The sequence below is a fragment of the Rhinatrema bivittatum genome, chromosome 16 (assembly GCF_901001135.1).
Source record: "Rhinatrema bivittatum chromosome 16, aRhiBiv1.1, whole genome shotgun sequence".
Classification (NCBI taxonomy): domain Eukaryota; kingdom Metazoa; phylum Chordata; class Amphibia; order Gymnophiona; family Rhinatrematidae; genus Rhinatrema; species Rhinatrema bivittatum.
In genome coordinates this window covers 71,199,056-71,214,531 of record NC_042630.1, presented here as the reverse complement: position 1 = coordinate 71,214,531, position 15,476 = coordinate 71,199,056, and the positions used below count along the sequence as shown (strand labels likewise).

General features: G+C 40.9%; 1 protein-coding gene across 7 annotated transcripts in view; it reads right to left on the bottom strand.

The window, feature by feature from the left end:
• Positions 1–814: 814 nt before the first annotated feature.
• The window catches only part of CD2BP2 (CD2 cytoplasmic tail binding protein 2), a 209,745-nt gene continuing 195,083 nt past the window's right edge, over positions 815–15,476 (bottom strand). For all 7 annotated transcript variants that reach the window (XM_029580446.1, XM_029580447.1, XM_029580450.1 and 4 more), the window contains 3 exons: positions 13,046–13,559; positions 12,240–12,343; positions 815–1,694 (listed from right to left, as the gene is read on the bottom strand). In XM_029580446.1, the coding sequence (XP_029436306.1) occupies positions 1,584–1,694; positions 12,240–12,343; positions 13,046–13,559 (729 nt within the window). In that variant the 3' untranslated portion in view covers positions 815–1,583. The remainder of the gene's footprint in view (positions 1,695–12,239; positions 12,344–13,045; positions 13,560–15,476) is intronic.

Sequence of the window (15,476 nt, the reverse complement as noted above, 5' to 3'; positions counted from 1 at the left end):
GATAACACCAGATACGGCACCCAACCTGCGGGCCTGGTTTGGGCGGCTGGCATTTTCCATGCAAATGGAACGGCTGGTTGCCCTGAACAGTGAGAGAGAAAGGGATCTGCTATACCAGTCTTGTTGGTCAACCTGTTATGACCTATTACGGTCGGAGCTTCAATCCACTTTAACTGCAGCTGGATATCAGTCCTCTTGGAAGTGATTGGAACTCTTACGCCACCTTTGTCTTATGACCTGTGATCATTGTCTATTACGGGGGGGCTGCACTTTGAGAGGACGGTAGATGTCTTTTAATTGCAAATGTTGGGCAATACTAGTCGTGGAGGGGGTAGTCTCCCAGGGTAGGGGGAGGGGGGGGGAAGTGGGTTGTATGTAATGTGTGGAGTGTTTGTGGTTGTCTGTGTTGTGACTGGGCGGTGGGATATGATTGGAGTTCTCTTTGCTTCTCTTAGTCCGGAGGACCTCAAAAGGAGAGTACACGGGGTGTTGTTCCAGTTGATCTTGTTATGTTGGGGAATTGCTCTTGTAATGTGCTCTGCTGCTACTCTTTGATTCGTAGTGTGCTCTTTTTCCCCAGAGTTTGGTTCTTGATTGTACCTGTGTTGCTCTTTAATAAAAATGATTTTGACAAAAAAAAAAGGAAATGTCTGCTTTTCAGCCATCCATGCTTTATGTGTATCAGTGTGGCCCCTGCTTTGGGAGGGATGGGGGAGAGGCTGCTCTGCTGACAATCAGTACAACAGAACTGGCTGATTCAACCCAATTTGTAACAGGAACAGCTATAAAGGAACTAAAACAAAAAACTGAATGGGAGAGTATGATTTTAAAGATTTTATTCTGTCTCGCAAAAGAAATAATTTCTTTATTGCTAGCACTAGTGTATCACATTCCGTTTTCATATTCTGTTATTACAAAGCAATTTAAAAAAAGAGCAACACTTCAAACTGAGAAAACAAAACAAATTCAGTTAAAATGCTCAAGACAAAAATGAAAGCACAAATTAACATTTAAAAAAATGACAATATTTTACCCTGAAAAACTGAGCTGGCTTTTGTTCACTGCATTTCTCAGGTTGAGACTGTGCCTATATGGGAGGGATCCCCAAAGTCTTTCCTGGCTCTTCCTCCTGCTGCCGCCCGCACCTTCCTCTTCCATTGCAAGCACAGCTGAGCTGAAGACCTACTGCACACAAAGCCTGCTCCCTGCCTTGGCGAAGTTTAAAATGTCAGAGAAAATTAATGCTTGGGCTTTTGATTCCTGTTACTTTTGAAATACTATCCCTCAAAAAAGTTACCAAAGAAGATGGGGAAGAGGATGGGATCGTGTGTACGAGTTAGGTACAGCGTGTTCTTTAGCAATCAGAAGAATGCTGAATTCAGTAGACCTCTGGGTTTCTTTCAACCTATGCAAAATTTAGTAAACTAGGTAAAACCATAAACGTAGCAGAATAGCAAATAAAAAGTTCTAAGTCTGCTGTGGGAGAACCTCCAGGGCCCAAGTGAGAATACATTCTATTTGAGGAGGAAACAGGGAGATGAGTGTAAGCCCCCTTTACCCCCAGACTCCTCCCAGCAATCAGGTCATGTGTACAAGTCAAAATCTATCCTTCTGGAGTTGTAGAATTGGCCTCCTGAGTTCTCCACCTTCCGGCAGTACACTCCATCCGGGAAGTAACCCTGATTCACCCAGTCCTGTGAGGGGGAAAAGACAGACAGTTGCAGAATTTGCCAATGTTATAATCACAAGAAGCATGAATATCACTTCTGTAGTGCTACTCAACATGTAAGAGTCCCTACATAGTAGAGTTTACAGCTAATCAAGACAAACATACAGGGCACAGAGATTTTGGGATTACAAAATACTTCACACTAAATACTTCAGAGACAGACATGGATCACATGGTAGCTTTAAAAAGGGATAGGGGAAAACAGCAATGTTATCACCTAATTACAGGTGATTGACCAAGGCAAAGAAAGCAAGCCCAGTACTACCAGGTGCGCAAACTGTGCAACTGCAGTGACATCAATGGTCAGCCAGTGTTTGTAGGCATGGGAGAACCAGAAGATGCTGCTCAACTCCCTCTGGCAATCCCTTTCTCCTGCCTGGGCCTTCACCCCCTACCCATCCTACCACCCCTGAAATCATTTTACCCTGTGCATAGGTCCAAAATGCTTAAATGGGGTAAGAAGCAATCCTTGGATGCTCCTGCCCCTGCCTGCTAATATGTAAAAATGTTGCCGGAGGGTTTGGGTGGCAGGGAAGAGTAGGTGGGACTTAATTTTATTTTTCTAGAAACCCATGCTAGGCATAGTTAATCAGCAAAAACGTGCCTTTGTTAATAGGTGAAGCTTTTGTGCAGTTTCCACACAATATACTTTTTCTAAATGTGTGAATATGCTTTTGTTGTTTAATTGTAAGTATGAGTTTGCAGGTAAAAAAATAAAAAATTGCATTTGCAAAGTAAGCTGCATTGTGGAAATAAAATACCAGATGTGACCTTTCTGTGTGTGCAACATACACATACATGGAGTAGTTTTGGTAATGTTATTTTGTTTTGCATTCATTAGTGTCATTTTGTATGTTTTCACTTGTTTTCGTGTGCACCATAAAAGAAAACAGAGTGCAGAAAAATATATAGTCTATAAATTGGTTGACTTTTTATGTGTATGTATCTACATGGTCTAAAATGGCAACCACTCATTATCAAAGCAGAAACTTAACAGTTGGCTTTTAGCAGCCAGTGGCACACCAGTTTGAGGTTTTATGGTTTATTTGTTTTTCTATACAGTCGTATCAGTGGGAACCTTCACAGCCGTTTACAATCATTTAACAAGGAAAGTACAATAATGAAATAGTAAGAGGATGATAACAGTTATCACATATAAAGAAGACAGACAATAGTAATGGCAGTTAAAGTGTTCTAATGTTATAGACTAAAATATAAATATCAAAGGACAATAACAAATCATTCCCTCCTTGATGTTTGTATTTCATGTAAGGGCTCCTCCCAACTATTTTTACATGCTACCTAGTTACTATATTATCAGTTATTTGTAAGGGTTCTGCCCAATGGTTTTTTGTTCACTGTACGATGTGCGAACGGTCATCGGTATATAAGAAATGTTAAATAAATTAAATAAATGGGAGCACAGCTAAATAGCATAATAATGAGATAAACGAAAGCAGATGTAAAGTTTGATATCTGCTTATCAAATATTATCAGATTCTGCAATATCGTTGAGTTTGTCCTATACCATCTTTGTAGGCTTGTCGCAATAGCCAGGTTTTGAGTAGTTTTTTTTTTTGAAGAGTTTTGTCTCATTTTGAAGCCTTATGTTTTCTGGGAGTGAGTTCCATAGGTTTGGTCCAGCTATTGATGAAGCTCTTTCTCTGATTTTTGTGAGGTTTGCTGAGGAGATAGGGGGAATTGCTAGTAGGGCTTTGTTTGCTGATCTTGTGTTTCATTGGGGATGATGCCTTTGGAATAATGTATTTAGGAAATTGGGTTCATTGTTATGTATCATTTTGTGGATTATTGTTAGCATTTTGTGTTCAATGCGTTTTTCAATGGGTAACCAGTGCAGATCTTTTAGTAATGGGGTGATGTGTTCCGATCTTTTGTGTCTGGTGAGAATTCTGGTTGTGGCGTTTTGAAGTATCTGGAGAGGACGTGTGGTTGTTTAGGGGAGTCCTAGGAGTAGTGAGTTGCAGTAATCAGAGCAAGAGAAAATTAGAGATTGCAGTATTGTTCTGAATTTTGGTTGGTTTATAAGTGGTTTCAGTCATTTAAGTATTGCGAGTTTGTAGAAGCCCTCTTTGGCTTTCAGGGCGATGTGTTTCTTGAAGTTCAGTTCAGGGTCTAGCATTATACACCTAGGTCTTTCATGTTTGCTCGAAGTTTGATCATAGTGTTGTCGGGTAGACGTGTTATTGGGAGGGTTTGTTGAGCTTTTTCTTTCGAGAAGAATGTATTCAATCTTGTCTATGTTCAGGCATAGTTTCATTTGATTTAAGGTATTTTTTATGTAGATAAGATATGTGGCTGAAAGGTTGAGGGCATTCTCTTATAGTGCTTGTTACAGGGACGATAAGTTGGATGTCGTCCACGTACATGTAATAGGTGATGCCGAGATTTGATAGTAGTTGGCATAGTGGTAGAATATAGATGTTAAATAGGGTGGCGGATAGAGCGGATCCCTGTGGCACTCCAGTTTCAAGAGGGATTGATTCTGAGATGGAGTTGGTGATGGCTACCTGGAATGATCTGTTTTGAAGGAAAGAGGAGAACCATGCTAGTGTGTTTCCTGTTAAGCCTATTTCGGTTAGTCGTTGAATTAGGATGTTATGGTCAACTCTGTCAAATGCTGCAGATAGATCTAGTAAGATGAGGATGTATTTCTGGCCGTTGTTAAACCCTTTTAGAACAGTGTTTGTTAGGTTGATGAGTAGTGTTTCGGTGCTGTCGTCGTCTTCGGAAGACATGTTGTGTGGGATGGAGGATGTTGTGTGGGATGTTATTTTGTTTCAGATGTTCGTCAAGTTGTTTCAGAACAGCCATATTCATGATAGGGCATCCTCCAACATTTCCCTTCAGGATCTATTGTCAAGGCCAAGGAAAAATCCCAGACACCAACCAGACAGTAAAATGCTGTTTACTCCCTATTATGCATCTCCTTATTCACCTACAAGCCTTTCACAGTCTGGGGAATTTTGTTTGCCCCAAGTATTGATAGTTTGGAGGTAGCAGGATATAAGTTTCAATAAATAAATTTTTTTAATTTGTATGATTTCATTTTTGTTTCTATTGTGCATTGATTATTGGAAAAACAATAAAAATTAAGCATTAGAAAAAAAATGCAGGGGGGAGTATAGCACAAAGCAGCGGGGGAGGGGGGGGGGAATAGTGAAGAGCCAGGAGAGAGTGCTGGACAAGTTCATTCCACTGCTGTCACTGCTCTGTTGGATTCCTCCTCTGCTTTTCTACTGGGGCTGCCCTAAATTTTAGCCCCAGCTGGAAGAGCAGTTTCCTCTTGTCTGCCGGCTCCCCTGCCATCTTGATGCTTTAGCCCTACTCCTGCAGATGTTATTGGAGTGGAGATTGAAGAGCCAGCAGCTGGTGAGACGCATACTCTGTCATGTGCATGAAGGAGCATAACAAAGGAGCTCCTTTGTGCACACAGAGGGCTGAAAATATTTCCATAGCTCATGATTTTTCAATCCTAGCATCTGAAATGGGAATGATCAAAGTTATGTGTGGCCACGGAAGTTATAGCAATTTATTATCTCATAGACACCCAAGGCGGCAATGGCAGCCATATTATCTTATACCAGTTGAAACATGTAATGTTCTGAATTAAATTTGTCCTAACATTTGTTTAATCCATGCTCAATTTGCGAGGTAAAAAAAATACCTATTTATGTGACCTATTAGTTTTTGAGGCTCCTGACATTTTGTGTGTCACAGAATCTTGGGTGTGGGATTCTGATATTACACTAGTTAACCAAATTTGCCCTATTGGACACTCTATCATCTTTCAGCCAAATCTGAAGAGATGAGGGGGTGGTGCATATAAATCTCATTGGAATTTTTCACAGGAAAACTCAGTTGATGGATCCCCATATGAAATGTTAATGTTCATTACAAGTGGTTTCAATATCTGCCTGGTTTATGCTCTGCTGGGACTGGTGTACTCGAATAGCTCTCCTGTATTTGAGCAATTTTGCAATCAAAGGTTGATTTAACTAGGATGCTACAGTATTTTGGGTGACTTTAATCTTCATATTAACACTACTGATGTCTTACCTGTGAGCAATTTTTGGATGGCATGAGCTGTTTGGGTTAGGAACAGATCATTCATCAACCCATACAAACTTGGAAACATTTTGGATTTGGTCTTAATTCATCAATTTTGGCGTCATTTGATCCACTGTGAGTTAAGAACATATGAACATGCCATACTGGGTCAGACCAAGGGTCCATCAAGCCCAGCATCCTGTTTCCAACAGTGGCCAATCCAGGCCATAAGAACCTGGCAAGTACCCAAAAACTAAATCTATTCCATGTTACCTTTGCTAGTAATAGTAGTGGCTATTTTCTAAGTCAACTTAATTAATAGCAGGTAATGGACTTCTCCAAGAACTTATCCAATCCTTTTTTAAACACAGCTATACTAACTGCACTAACCACATCCTCTGGCAACAAATTCCAGAGTTTAATTGTGCGTTGAGTGAAAAAGAACTTTCTCCGATTAGTTTTAAATGTGCCACATGCTAACTTCATGGAGTGCCCCCTAGTCTTTCTATTATCCGAAAGAGTAAATAACCGATTCACATCTACCCGTTCTAGACCTCTCATGATTTTAAACATCTCTATCATATCCCCCCTCAGCCGTCTCTTCTCCAAGCTGAAAAGTCCTAACCTCTTTAGTCTTTCCTCATAGGGGAGCTGTTCCATTCCCCTTATTTTGGTAGCCCTTCTCTGTACCTTCTCCATCGCAATTATATCTTTTTTGAGATGCGGCGACCAGAATTGTACACAGTATTCAAGGTGCGGTCTCACCATGGAACGATACAGAGGCATTATGACATTTTCCATTTTATTCACCATTCCCTTTCTAATAATTCCCAACATTCTGTTTTTTTTTAACTGCCGCAGCACACTGAACTGAAGATTTCAATGTGTTATCCACTATGACACCTAGATCTCTTTCTTGGGTTGTAACACCTAATATGGAACCTAACATTGTGTAACTATAGCATGGGTTATTTTTCTCTATATGCATCACATTGCACTTATCCACATTAAATGTCATCTGCCATTTTGATGCCCAATTTTCCAGTCTCACAAGGTCTTCCTGCAATTTATCACAATCTGCTTGTGATTTAATTACTCTGAACAATTTTGTATCTGCAAATTTGATTATCTCACTCATATTTCTTTCCAGATCATTTATAAATATATTGAAAAGTAAGGGCCCCAATACAGATCCCTGAGGCACTCCACTACCCACTCCCTTCCACTGAGAAAACTGTCCATTTAATCCTACTCTCTGTTTCCTGTCTTTTAGCCAGTTTGCAATCCACGAAAGGCTGTTGGGGTTCCATGGTCTCACCATTCATCTCTTTTCAATATCCAGATGTGTGCGCTCAGAAAAAAAGATTGCCTCAGCTAAAACGGAGGAAGGTTATGCACAGATGTATTGATACTGAGTGCTTTAGCAAACTCCTCTCTCTAGAACTGGATGGTTTTAATTTGAGTAAGACTGACGCTGCAGTCTCTTTTTGGGATTCTAAGTTACTGAAGGTTCCAGCTAGAGTAGCTCCATGTGTACATTTCCATTGTTAGGTTAACAGAACAGAACTATGTTTTTTTGCAGTTGTAGACAGCTCCTGTGAAGGCAGGAGTGACTATGTACTGAAGCCCTATAGTTGTATAAATGCAAACTGGTTGCCTATAAGGACATGAGTAATGATGCCAAGAAAACGTTCTACACTGAACTCAACTGCACACTGCTGGGAATAATCCTACAATTCTTTTCCAAACAGTTTATGATTTTTTATCACCACAGAATATTGCTATGATTGTAACCTTTTTTTCTATGGTTCCTCAATAGTATGATACTATACCATATTCCAGTGATACCAAGTGGTCAGCACTTGAGTCAGTTTCCGAACCAGAGATTTCTAACATTTCTGCAATGAATCCCGGTGGTTGCCCATTTAATCCTTGCAGTGCTACTGACTTTAAAGTTACAAAGAAGGTAATTATCCCTTGTATGACAAATCTGGTCAATTTAACTTTGACAGAAAGACTTGTTCCTGCTGTTTGGGAGACCATTATTAAAAAAAGCTACATTGAATTCTGCTGATCCAGCTAGTGATCGACCAATTTCATCATTATTTACTGCAAAAATTGTAGAAGCAGCAGTACTTACACAGTTGGTCTACTTTGAGGAACAGCAAATTTGGATAACTATCAATTCAGATTTAGGAAATCCATGAATACAGAGATCTTAATTCTCTCAACTACTGATGCCATCAGAAGAGAGCTCAACTGTGGCAGCAGCTATGTATTTTTTAACACTTGGCATATCTGAGGCATTTGACAATTGATCACCTGATTCTTTTATACCAATTGAGTGAACTGGGGAAATGTGGGGACTGTCCTTAATTGGTTCAGATTGTACCTTGATGGCAGACTGCAACAGGTAAGGATTGGTGTGAACAGCTCCAAAAGATATCCCATGCTTACAGGAGTCCCACAGGGCTTGGCCCTGTTGGCGACATTTAATATCTATATTTCTCTGTACTGTCCATCCTTGAAGGCCTGTACTGCTCCTGTAGTCCAAAACTGCAGAAATGTTCTCTCTCTGTTTTTCATCTATAAGACTGTCACAGACTGGCCAGCTGGGTCTGGGAATGCCCCCTTCAGGAGCATTACAGGCCTTCAAGGATGGACAGTACAACGTCTTCTGCCTGTCAAGACCCTTCCCATTTGGATTGAGCCCCCAGATTCTGGGGGCTGGCAGTCCTTCCTGGAACAGTGGAGGTCAGACTGGGCGGGGATTGGAGGCTAGGTGAAAACTGAAGACAAGGCTGGAACTAGAGACCAGGATTGGAGTTGGAGGCAGGCAGGAGCTGGAGACAAGGGCTGCAATAGAAGACAATGCAGGGACAGGAGACAAGGGATAGAACTAGAGGCATGAGCTGGAGAGAGAAATACAGGTTGGAACAGAAGGCCCACTGGGAACAGGGCCTTCAGGGAGGACTGGACAAGATCAGACAGGCAAGTGACAGACTGAAAGGCTCCAAGGCAGGTCAAAGTGAGGTTAGGAGGCCAAAGGATGCCATGAAGGCCATATGACAAGACAAGAAAACCAAGGGGACCACAGAGCAAGGCAGGAAGGCCAAGAAGGCCACAGGAGAAGGCAGAAGGGCTAAGGTGGCCACAGGACAAGCAAGAGGGCCAAGGAGGCCACAAGGCAAAGTAAAGCAAGAAGGCCACACAGTAGTAAGGCATGTGGGCGAAAGCAAAAAGCCAAGATGACTCAATGATGAGGCAAGAGTTGTGGGAGAGAAAGGGTTAAATAAGGCTGGGCTGGCTGAGTCCTGCAGGCATCAAGGCCTCCTCCGGTCACACCCCTGACTGCTGACTTCATCGGGGGGGGGGGGGGGGGGGGGGGGGGGGGGGGGGGCGATGGTTAGAGCACCTGTGGTGATACCGGAGGGGTTTAACAGCCTGTGCCTCCGCCACTCTCCTCTACCACCTGGAGAGCCTTATTGTTGATACAGCTACCTGCCTGGAATTCAATTCCAATAATCATCCTGCTTGCCCACATCCTCAGCCAGGTAGGACTCCTCTGGCTACACCCCCAACTGCTGACATCATCGGGGGCGATGGTTATAGGACCCGCGGTGACACTAGTGTGTCATGTGATAAAGGGGCATGCCCCTTTGTTCGCTCTTTTAATTTTATATCGAGTCCCGCTGTCGCTCCTTGTGACCTTTGGCAAGTCACTTTACCCTCCATTGGCTCAGGTACAAACTTAGATTGTAAGCCCTCTGGGGCTAGGGAAATACCTATAGTACCTGAATGTAAACCAATGTGATATCTCAGATCAAATGTCGGTATATAAAAAATAATAAATAAATAAATATCATGGAGATCTCAACTGTCTTGGGTAATGGTAAATACCGTAAGTCACTATAAAAAAAAAAAAAAAAAAAAAAGGTTCATTATGCCTCTAAATCTATCTGCAGAAAATCATTGATCTCAATTATGCCTGTTCTAACTGCTGCTATTACTTTCTCCTCTGTTTCTTTTCCCTACTGTTATGCACAATCTACAAGGAAAAAAAACACTTATACTATTTGATTTGAACACCACCAAAAAACCTGACTGTTTACTAATAACTGTTTACTAATAACGGAATCCTGGCTCACTGATTCAGATACGGTTACTATTAACAATATATGTCTTATTGACTACACTGCCTTCTCAGAGCCCAGACCTAATCATAGAGGGGGAGGTTGGTTAGTGATATTAAAATCTTCCCTCTCCCCGGTTAAAAAACAAGTATTATCCAATTATTATCCAATTCTCCTTTTGAAATTCTAATCATCTCCACACAAACTTGATTATTATCCTACTTCATATACTATCTGTTCTGGTATCCCACATCTTCGCTATCACCTATTCCCTTTAACATTTATCCAATGTTTGAATGTCCAATTTAAGATATACACAAACGACATACAATTTTTTGTACCCTATAAATCTTCATGGACTGAAACTCTATCCATTATCTAACCTTATATATAAATACCGTTGATAGGTGGCTATCCCACACTGCTTAAAATTAAATCCCAACAAAACTGAAATTCTATTCCTTAGCTCAATTGCTAACCCTTCTAATGGTCCTCCTTCACACTTTCTTTTAAACAGTATTTCCATACCAATACTCAAGCCCGAAACCTAGGAGTTTTACTCAACTCTGACTTGTCACTATCTCAGTACATTTCTCTAACAGTTATTTACCATATTTATATACTGTTTTACCAATGTAACATTGACCAAAGTGGTTTACAAAAAATCATTTAAAATTCCTTTTATAAATTACATCTCTTAAAATGAATGCATCCACTTCTATTCTACCGGGATTTCCATTCTGTCCTTGAATCCTTAATTTTTTCAGTACTTGACTATTGTAACGGCCTTTACCTGGAACTTCCCGACTCTGCAATCAAACCTTTACAACTGATTCAAAATTCAGCTGCCCGTATCCTGATTCATCTATTTAAAAAATCACATCTCCCCCACATTATATACTCTGCATTGGCTTCCCATTAAATTTATAATTCTATATAAAATTCTGTCCATTGCGCACTCTTTATTATATAACCCATCCTCAATTTGGCTTTGCACTATCCTTCAGATCTACAAACCATCTAGACATTTAAGATCTTTGAACAAAAGCTTACTTGACCTTCCAGATACATTTAGCACATCTAAATATCACAAGAAAAAGAGCACTCTCAGTAGCAGGCCCACGACTATGGAACTCATTCCCTACACCCCTTCACCAAATCTCAAACTCAAAAGAATTTAAGAAATCACTAAAAACCTACCTCTTTTCAAAAGCATTTTGTCACCCCAGATACAAATCTTTCCTAACTACATTACACATAGCATTCTTCATCACATATTCCCTATCCTATTCGATCTGTCTTTTCTCTCCTTAATATTGCTCTTTTAAAGTTAGATAATTTTTATCATTATTTTTAAAATATTTGTTTTGTTTTTAATTTTAATATAATTTTATGTTTGTACCTTTCTTCATGCTTAATTTGTTTATGCATATTGAACACAGTTTTGATCAATATTTTATTGCTAGATGGTATATAAATAATTTTAAATAAATAAATAAAATAAATACAGCGGTTGTGAGCCTAGCTTGGTGAGAGTCTCTGCTGGTGGGAGGGCTATCATTAAAAAATGTTAGTGATTCACTGGAATAGTAATGTTTGATTCACTTCAGTGATTACTGTCAAAGACATTAACTTGCTGGTTGTATCCTCTGTTAGAATTTATCTTTGACACAACAGATTAAATCTGTAATAAAGTCTGGCTTTTATAAGTTCAGACTTTTACATAGCTTGAAGCCATTATTACGATCATGTGATTTTCAATAAGTAGTTCGGGCCTTGATTATTCCTATGATTGATTATTGTAGTTTGGTCTAGTTGGGCTTACCTGCTTCATAGCTCTTCTACACGACAAGCTCGCTTGACACAAACTAGAGAGTTCTTTGGAACTCTTTGCCAAATGAACTTTGGATGGTCCCTTGTCCCAAGATGTTCAAGAGCATGTTGAAAACTTACTTATTCAGGATGGCTTTCCTGTAATGTGGCATTCATGAAGTTGAGTGTTATGCAGGTGTATGGTCAACTTGAATGTTCAGTTGTTTTTGTGATGTATTGTTCTTTATTTTATTATGTATGTACTCCTGTGCACCACCTAGAACTAGTCCATGTCAGCATATAAATGTGTAAAATAAAAAAATAAGTAAATAAATAAAATCTCGCAACTGCCTTTACAGAAAGAGAAAATCTGTCTGAAGATCACACTGAATATCAGGGATGAGAATTAAGATACAGGGAGAAAGATGACACCCAGTGAGTCAGAGGCAGAGCTGGTAATAAGAACTAAATGGGCTTTTGGAAAATCAGCCACTCACCTGCATCTGGGAGCTGGAGAAGGGGCCGTACAGCTCTGCCCCTTCTGTGTTCTCCCACTTATACTCCCACATGGCCTCAGGGGGCTCAATCTCAACACCTCTGCCTGCAGGAGAGAAAAGAGAACCACAAGCTGTAAGGATCTCCTCTTTATGCTTTTCATCAAACCAAGAGCACAGGGCACTTCCCTTTCTTGCACATCAGAAGCAGAGGTGCAGCGAGAAGGAGCACATTTCTGTATTTTCAGTACTATGAAAATCTATATAAGGGGGAAAGGATGCTCTCTGCATAAACTAATAGCTTGCAGCATTGTGAGGCTGATGGATCTCAACTTGTTGCAAAGGGAGTGGGATTATAGGAATAGTGAGGCTCCTAGAAACAGGGGCAAGGCTTGTGAAAATGGCAGCATAGAGCTCACCCTCTGTGCATACACATCATCCCAGCTTACACACAAGCATGCTCTTGCTTCAATTTCACCTCCTCTATCATTTCTATCATCTTTATTTATGATTCTCTTAACACTTTTCTTCTACCCCAGCTTCACGTCGTTATTTAACAGCTTTTCTATACAGATATTAAAATACACATCATATCGGTTTACATTTTAACAAAAAGGGAGGAAAATACAAGAACAGGGGAGGGGGGAGGCGGACAACCGAAAAATAAGAACTTAGAGGCTTGGAAACAGCAAGCCATGCAACATTGCAACTAGTAAGGCGAGAAGAAGATAGGAGGTGAATAATTTACAACATTTCTCTCTCTCTCATTCTTCTACCCCAGCTTCTCTCTCTCATATTCTTCCTCTTACCTCTTGTATTTTTCTCCGTCTGTCCCTTGCTCAGCTTCTCTTCCTCAATCTCATCTGCAAACATGTCTAGTGTCTCCTTGGAATCTCCCTTAGCACCAGCAGGCAGCACAGCAGAAGTCATCATCTTCAGATGGTATGCCACCTTCTCGTAAGTATCTTGATAAATCTCATAGACACCTTGTGCCACCATCTGGTCTGCTAGTCCTGTCAGCCTCTCTAGTTCCTTCTTCCATTGGCTCTCTGCCTCCTCCTGCTCCACTTCTTTTGCCCCAACTTGTTCTGCCTGCTGCTTTCGGGATCCCCGGGCCCAGCCAGCTCCTGGCCCTTTGGTTCCCTTCCCACCCAGTCGCTGGATAGCTCGGGCCACAGTCTCCCCTGGCTGCAACATCTCCAAAAGTCCTTCAAGCAGAGCCTTCCTCCCCAGGGGTGTGCATCCTTCCCTCTCGCTATCCTCATCTTCCTCTTCCTGTATTTGTGGCTTCTGTTTTCCTGGCACCTGCTCTTTGATCTTCACCTGGAACCAGGAAAAAATGAAATATATACTGAAGGAAAAGGACAAACCAAAACTAGATGCTAGTGTTGCTAAAGTGTTCTGAAAACCTCTTCTTACATAGTTGCTTTCACCATTATGAATATAAGCAAATGTCATAATTAAATAGTTTAGACAAAAATCAATCTCACTTTAATAAATCAACTGATGTGTGATGTAAAAAATTGTTTTCATAACAATATGAATGACCATCATAATGTGGCACTGGTAAAGCAATGTAGGACTCATGTCCTTTTAATGCTAAAGGATTAATAAAAATCCTCCTGTGCTCAATATTTTAATTATCAGTCATTTCATATGTCACCTGCCCATTTGTCAATGATTTCTTAAGTTATACTATTTCTTCTTCTTAATGTGAATGTGTAAACACTAGAAACGACTTCAACAATTCGCACAAATGTCTTCCAAAGTCCTTCACTTGTTACTCAATGCTCTAATATATCTGGGAAAAGAAATCTTCAACATCAAAATCACCCGACATTGCAATGTTTCAGAGGGAAAACCCTCCTTCTTCAGGGGAACATTGAATCGATTTTATTTCAGAATGTAATCTGACCCAGAAGAAGTGACGTCACCAAGAGTTATGGACGTCTAGCCCCGATGCTCCGCTTCCCCTGCTGCCGTTTTTTCAGCTTTTTGTGAGTAACTCTGACGCTGACGCTTCGAGACTCACAGCTATCGCTCGCGCATCTGTCCTGTAATAAGGCTGGCTGAAAAAAACAATCGATTTGGGGCAGTTTCAATACGATTCATCCGGCTCCCGATTCGCAGCCCTGAGCTCCGAGACAGCAGGGCAAGATGGCGCGGAGCGGCCAGAGTTACCGCGCATTGTCTCAGAGGCAGAAACGGCTCTGCATACCCTTGCGAAATCGGACTTTGACAAATAGTTCGCAGACATCAAAACTGATATCCGGTCCTTAAAACACGAAGTTAATACTAACCTCGATCATCTCTGCACGGAAATGAGAGATCTAGGCCGCCGCGTGGAGGACGCAGAGGGCATGGTGGTGGGGCAGGCCTTGAAAATGGCAGCGTTTTCCACGGACCTTGTGGACCTCCAGCAAAAATTTGAAGAGGACAACCAATGGGATAGTTTGTATCCCGGTATAGCACTATATCACAATGACAGAAAGGAGCACCCGGGAGGCGATGTGGCGCTTTATGTCTGGGATGGCTTAGAGTCCAACAGGATAAACATCCTGCATGAGACTAAATGCACAATTGAATCTTTATGGGTAGAAATCCCTTATGTGATAGTATACTACGTCCACCTGGTCAAGATGGTGAGAATGATAGTGAAATGCCAAGAGAAATTAGGGAAGCTAAACAAATTGGTAGTGCGGTAATAATGGGAGACTTCAATTACCCCAATATTGACTGGGTAAATGTATCATCGGTACATGCTAGAGATATAAAGTTCCTGGATGGAATAAATGACATTTTTATGGAGCAATTGGTCCAGGAACAGACAAGAGAGGGAGCAACAGGACAGGATTTGGTGAGAGAGGTAACGGTGGTGGGGCCACTTGGCAATAGTGATCATAATATGATCAAACTTGAATTAATGATTGGAAGGGGGACAGTAAGCAAATCCACGGCTCTCATGCTAAACTTTCAAAAGGGAAACTTTGCTAAAATGAGAAAAATTGTAAGGAAAAAACTAAAAGGAGCAGCTAAAAAAGGTAAAAAGTGTGCAAGAGGTGTGGTCATAGTTAAAAAAATACCATCCTAGAAGCACAGTCCAGATGTATTCTACACATTAAAAAAGGTGGAAAGAAGGCAAAACGATTAACCGGCATGGTTAAAAGGGGAGGTGAAAGAAGCTATTTTAGCCAAAAGATCTTCATTTAAAAATTGGAAGAAGGATCCAACAGAAGAAAA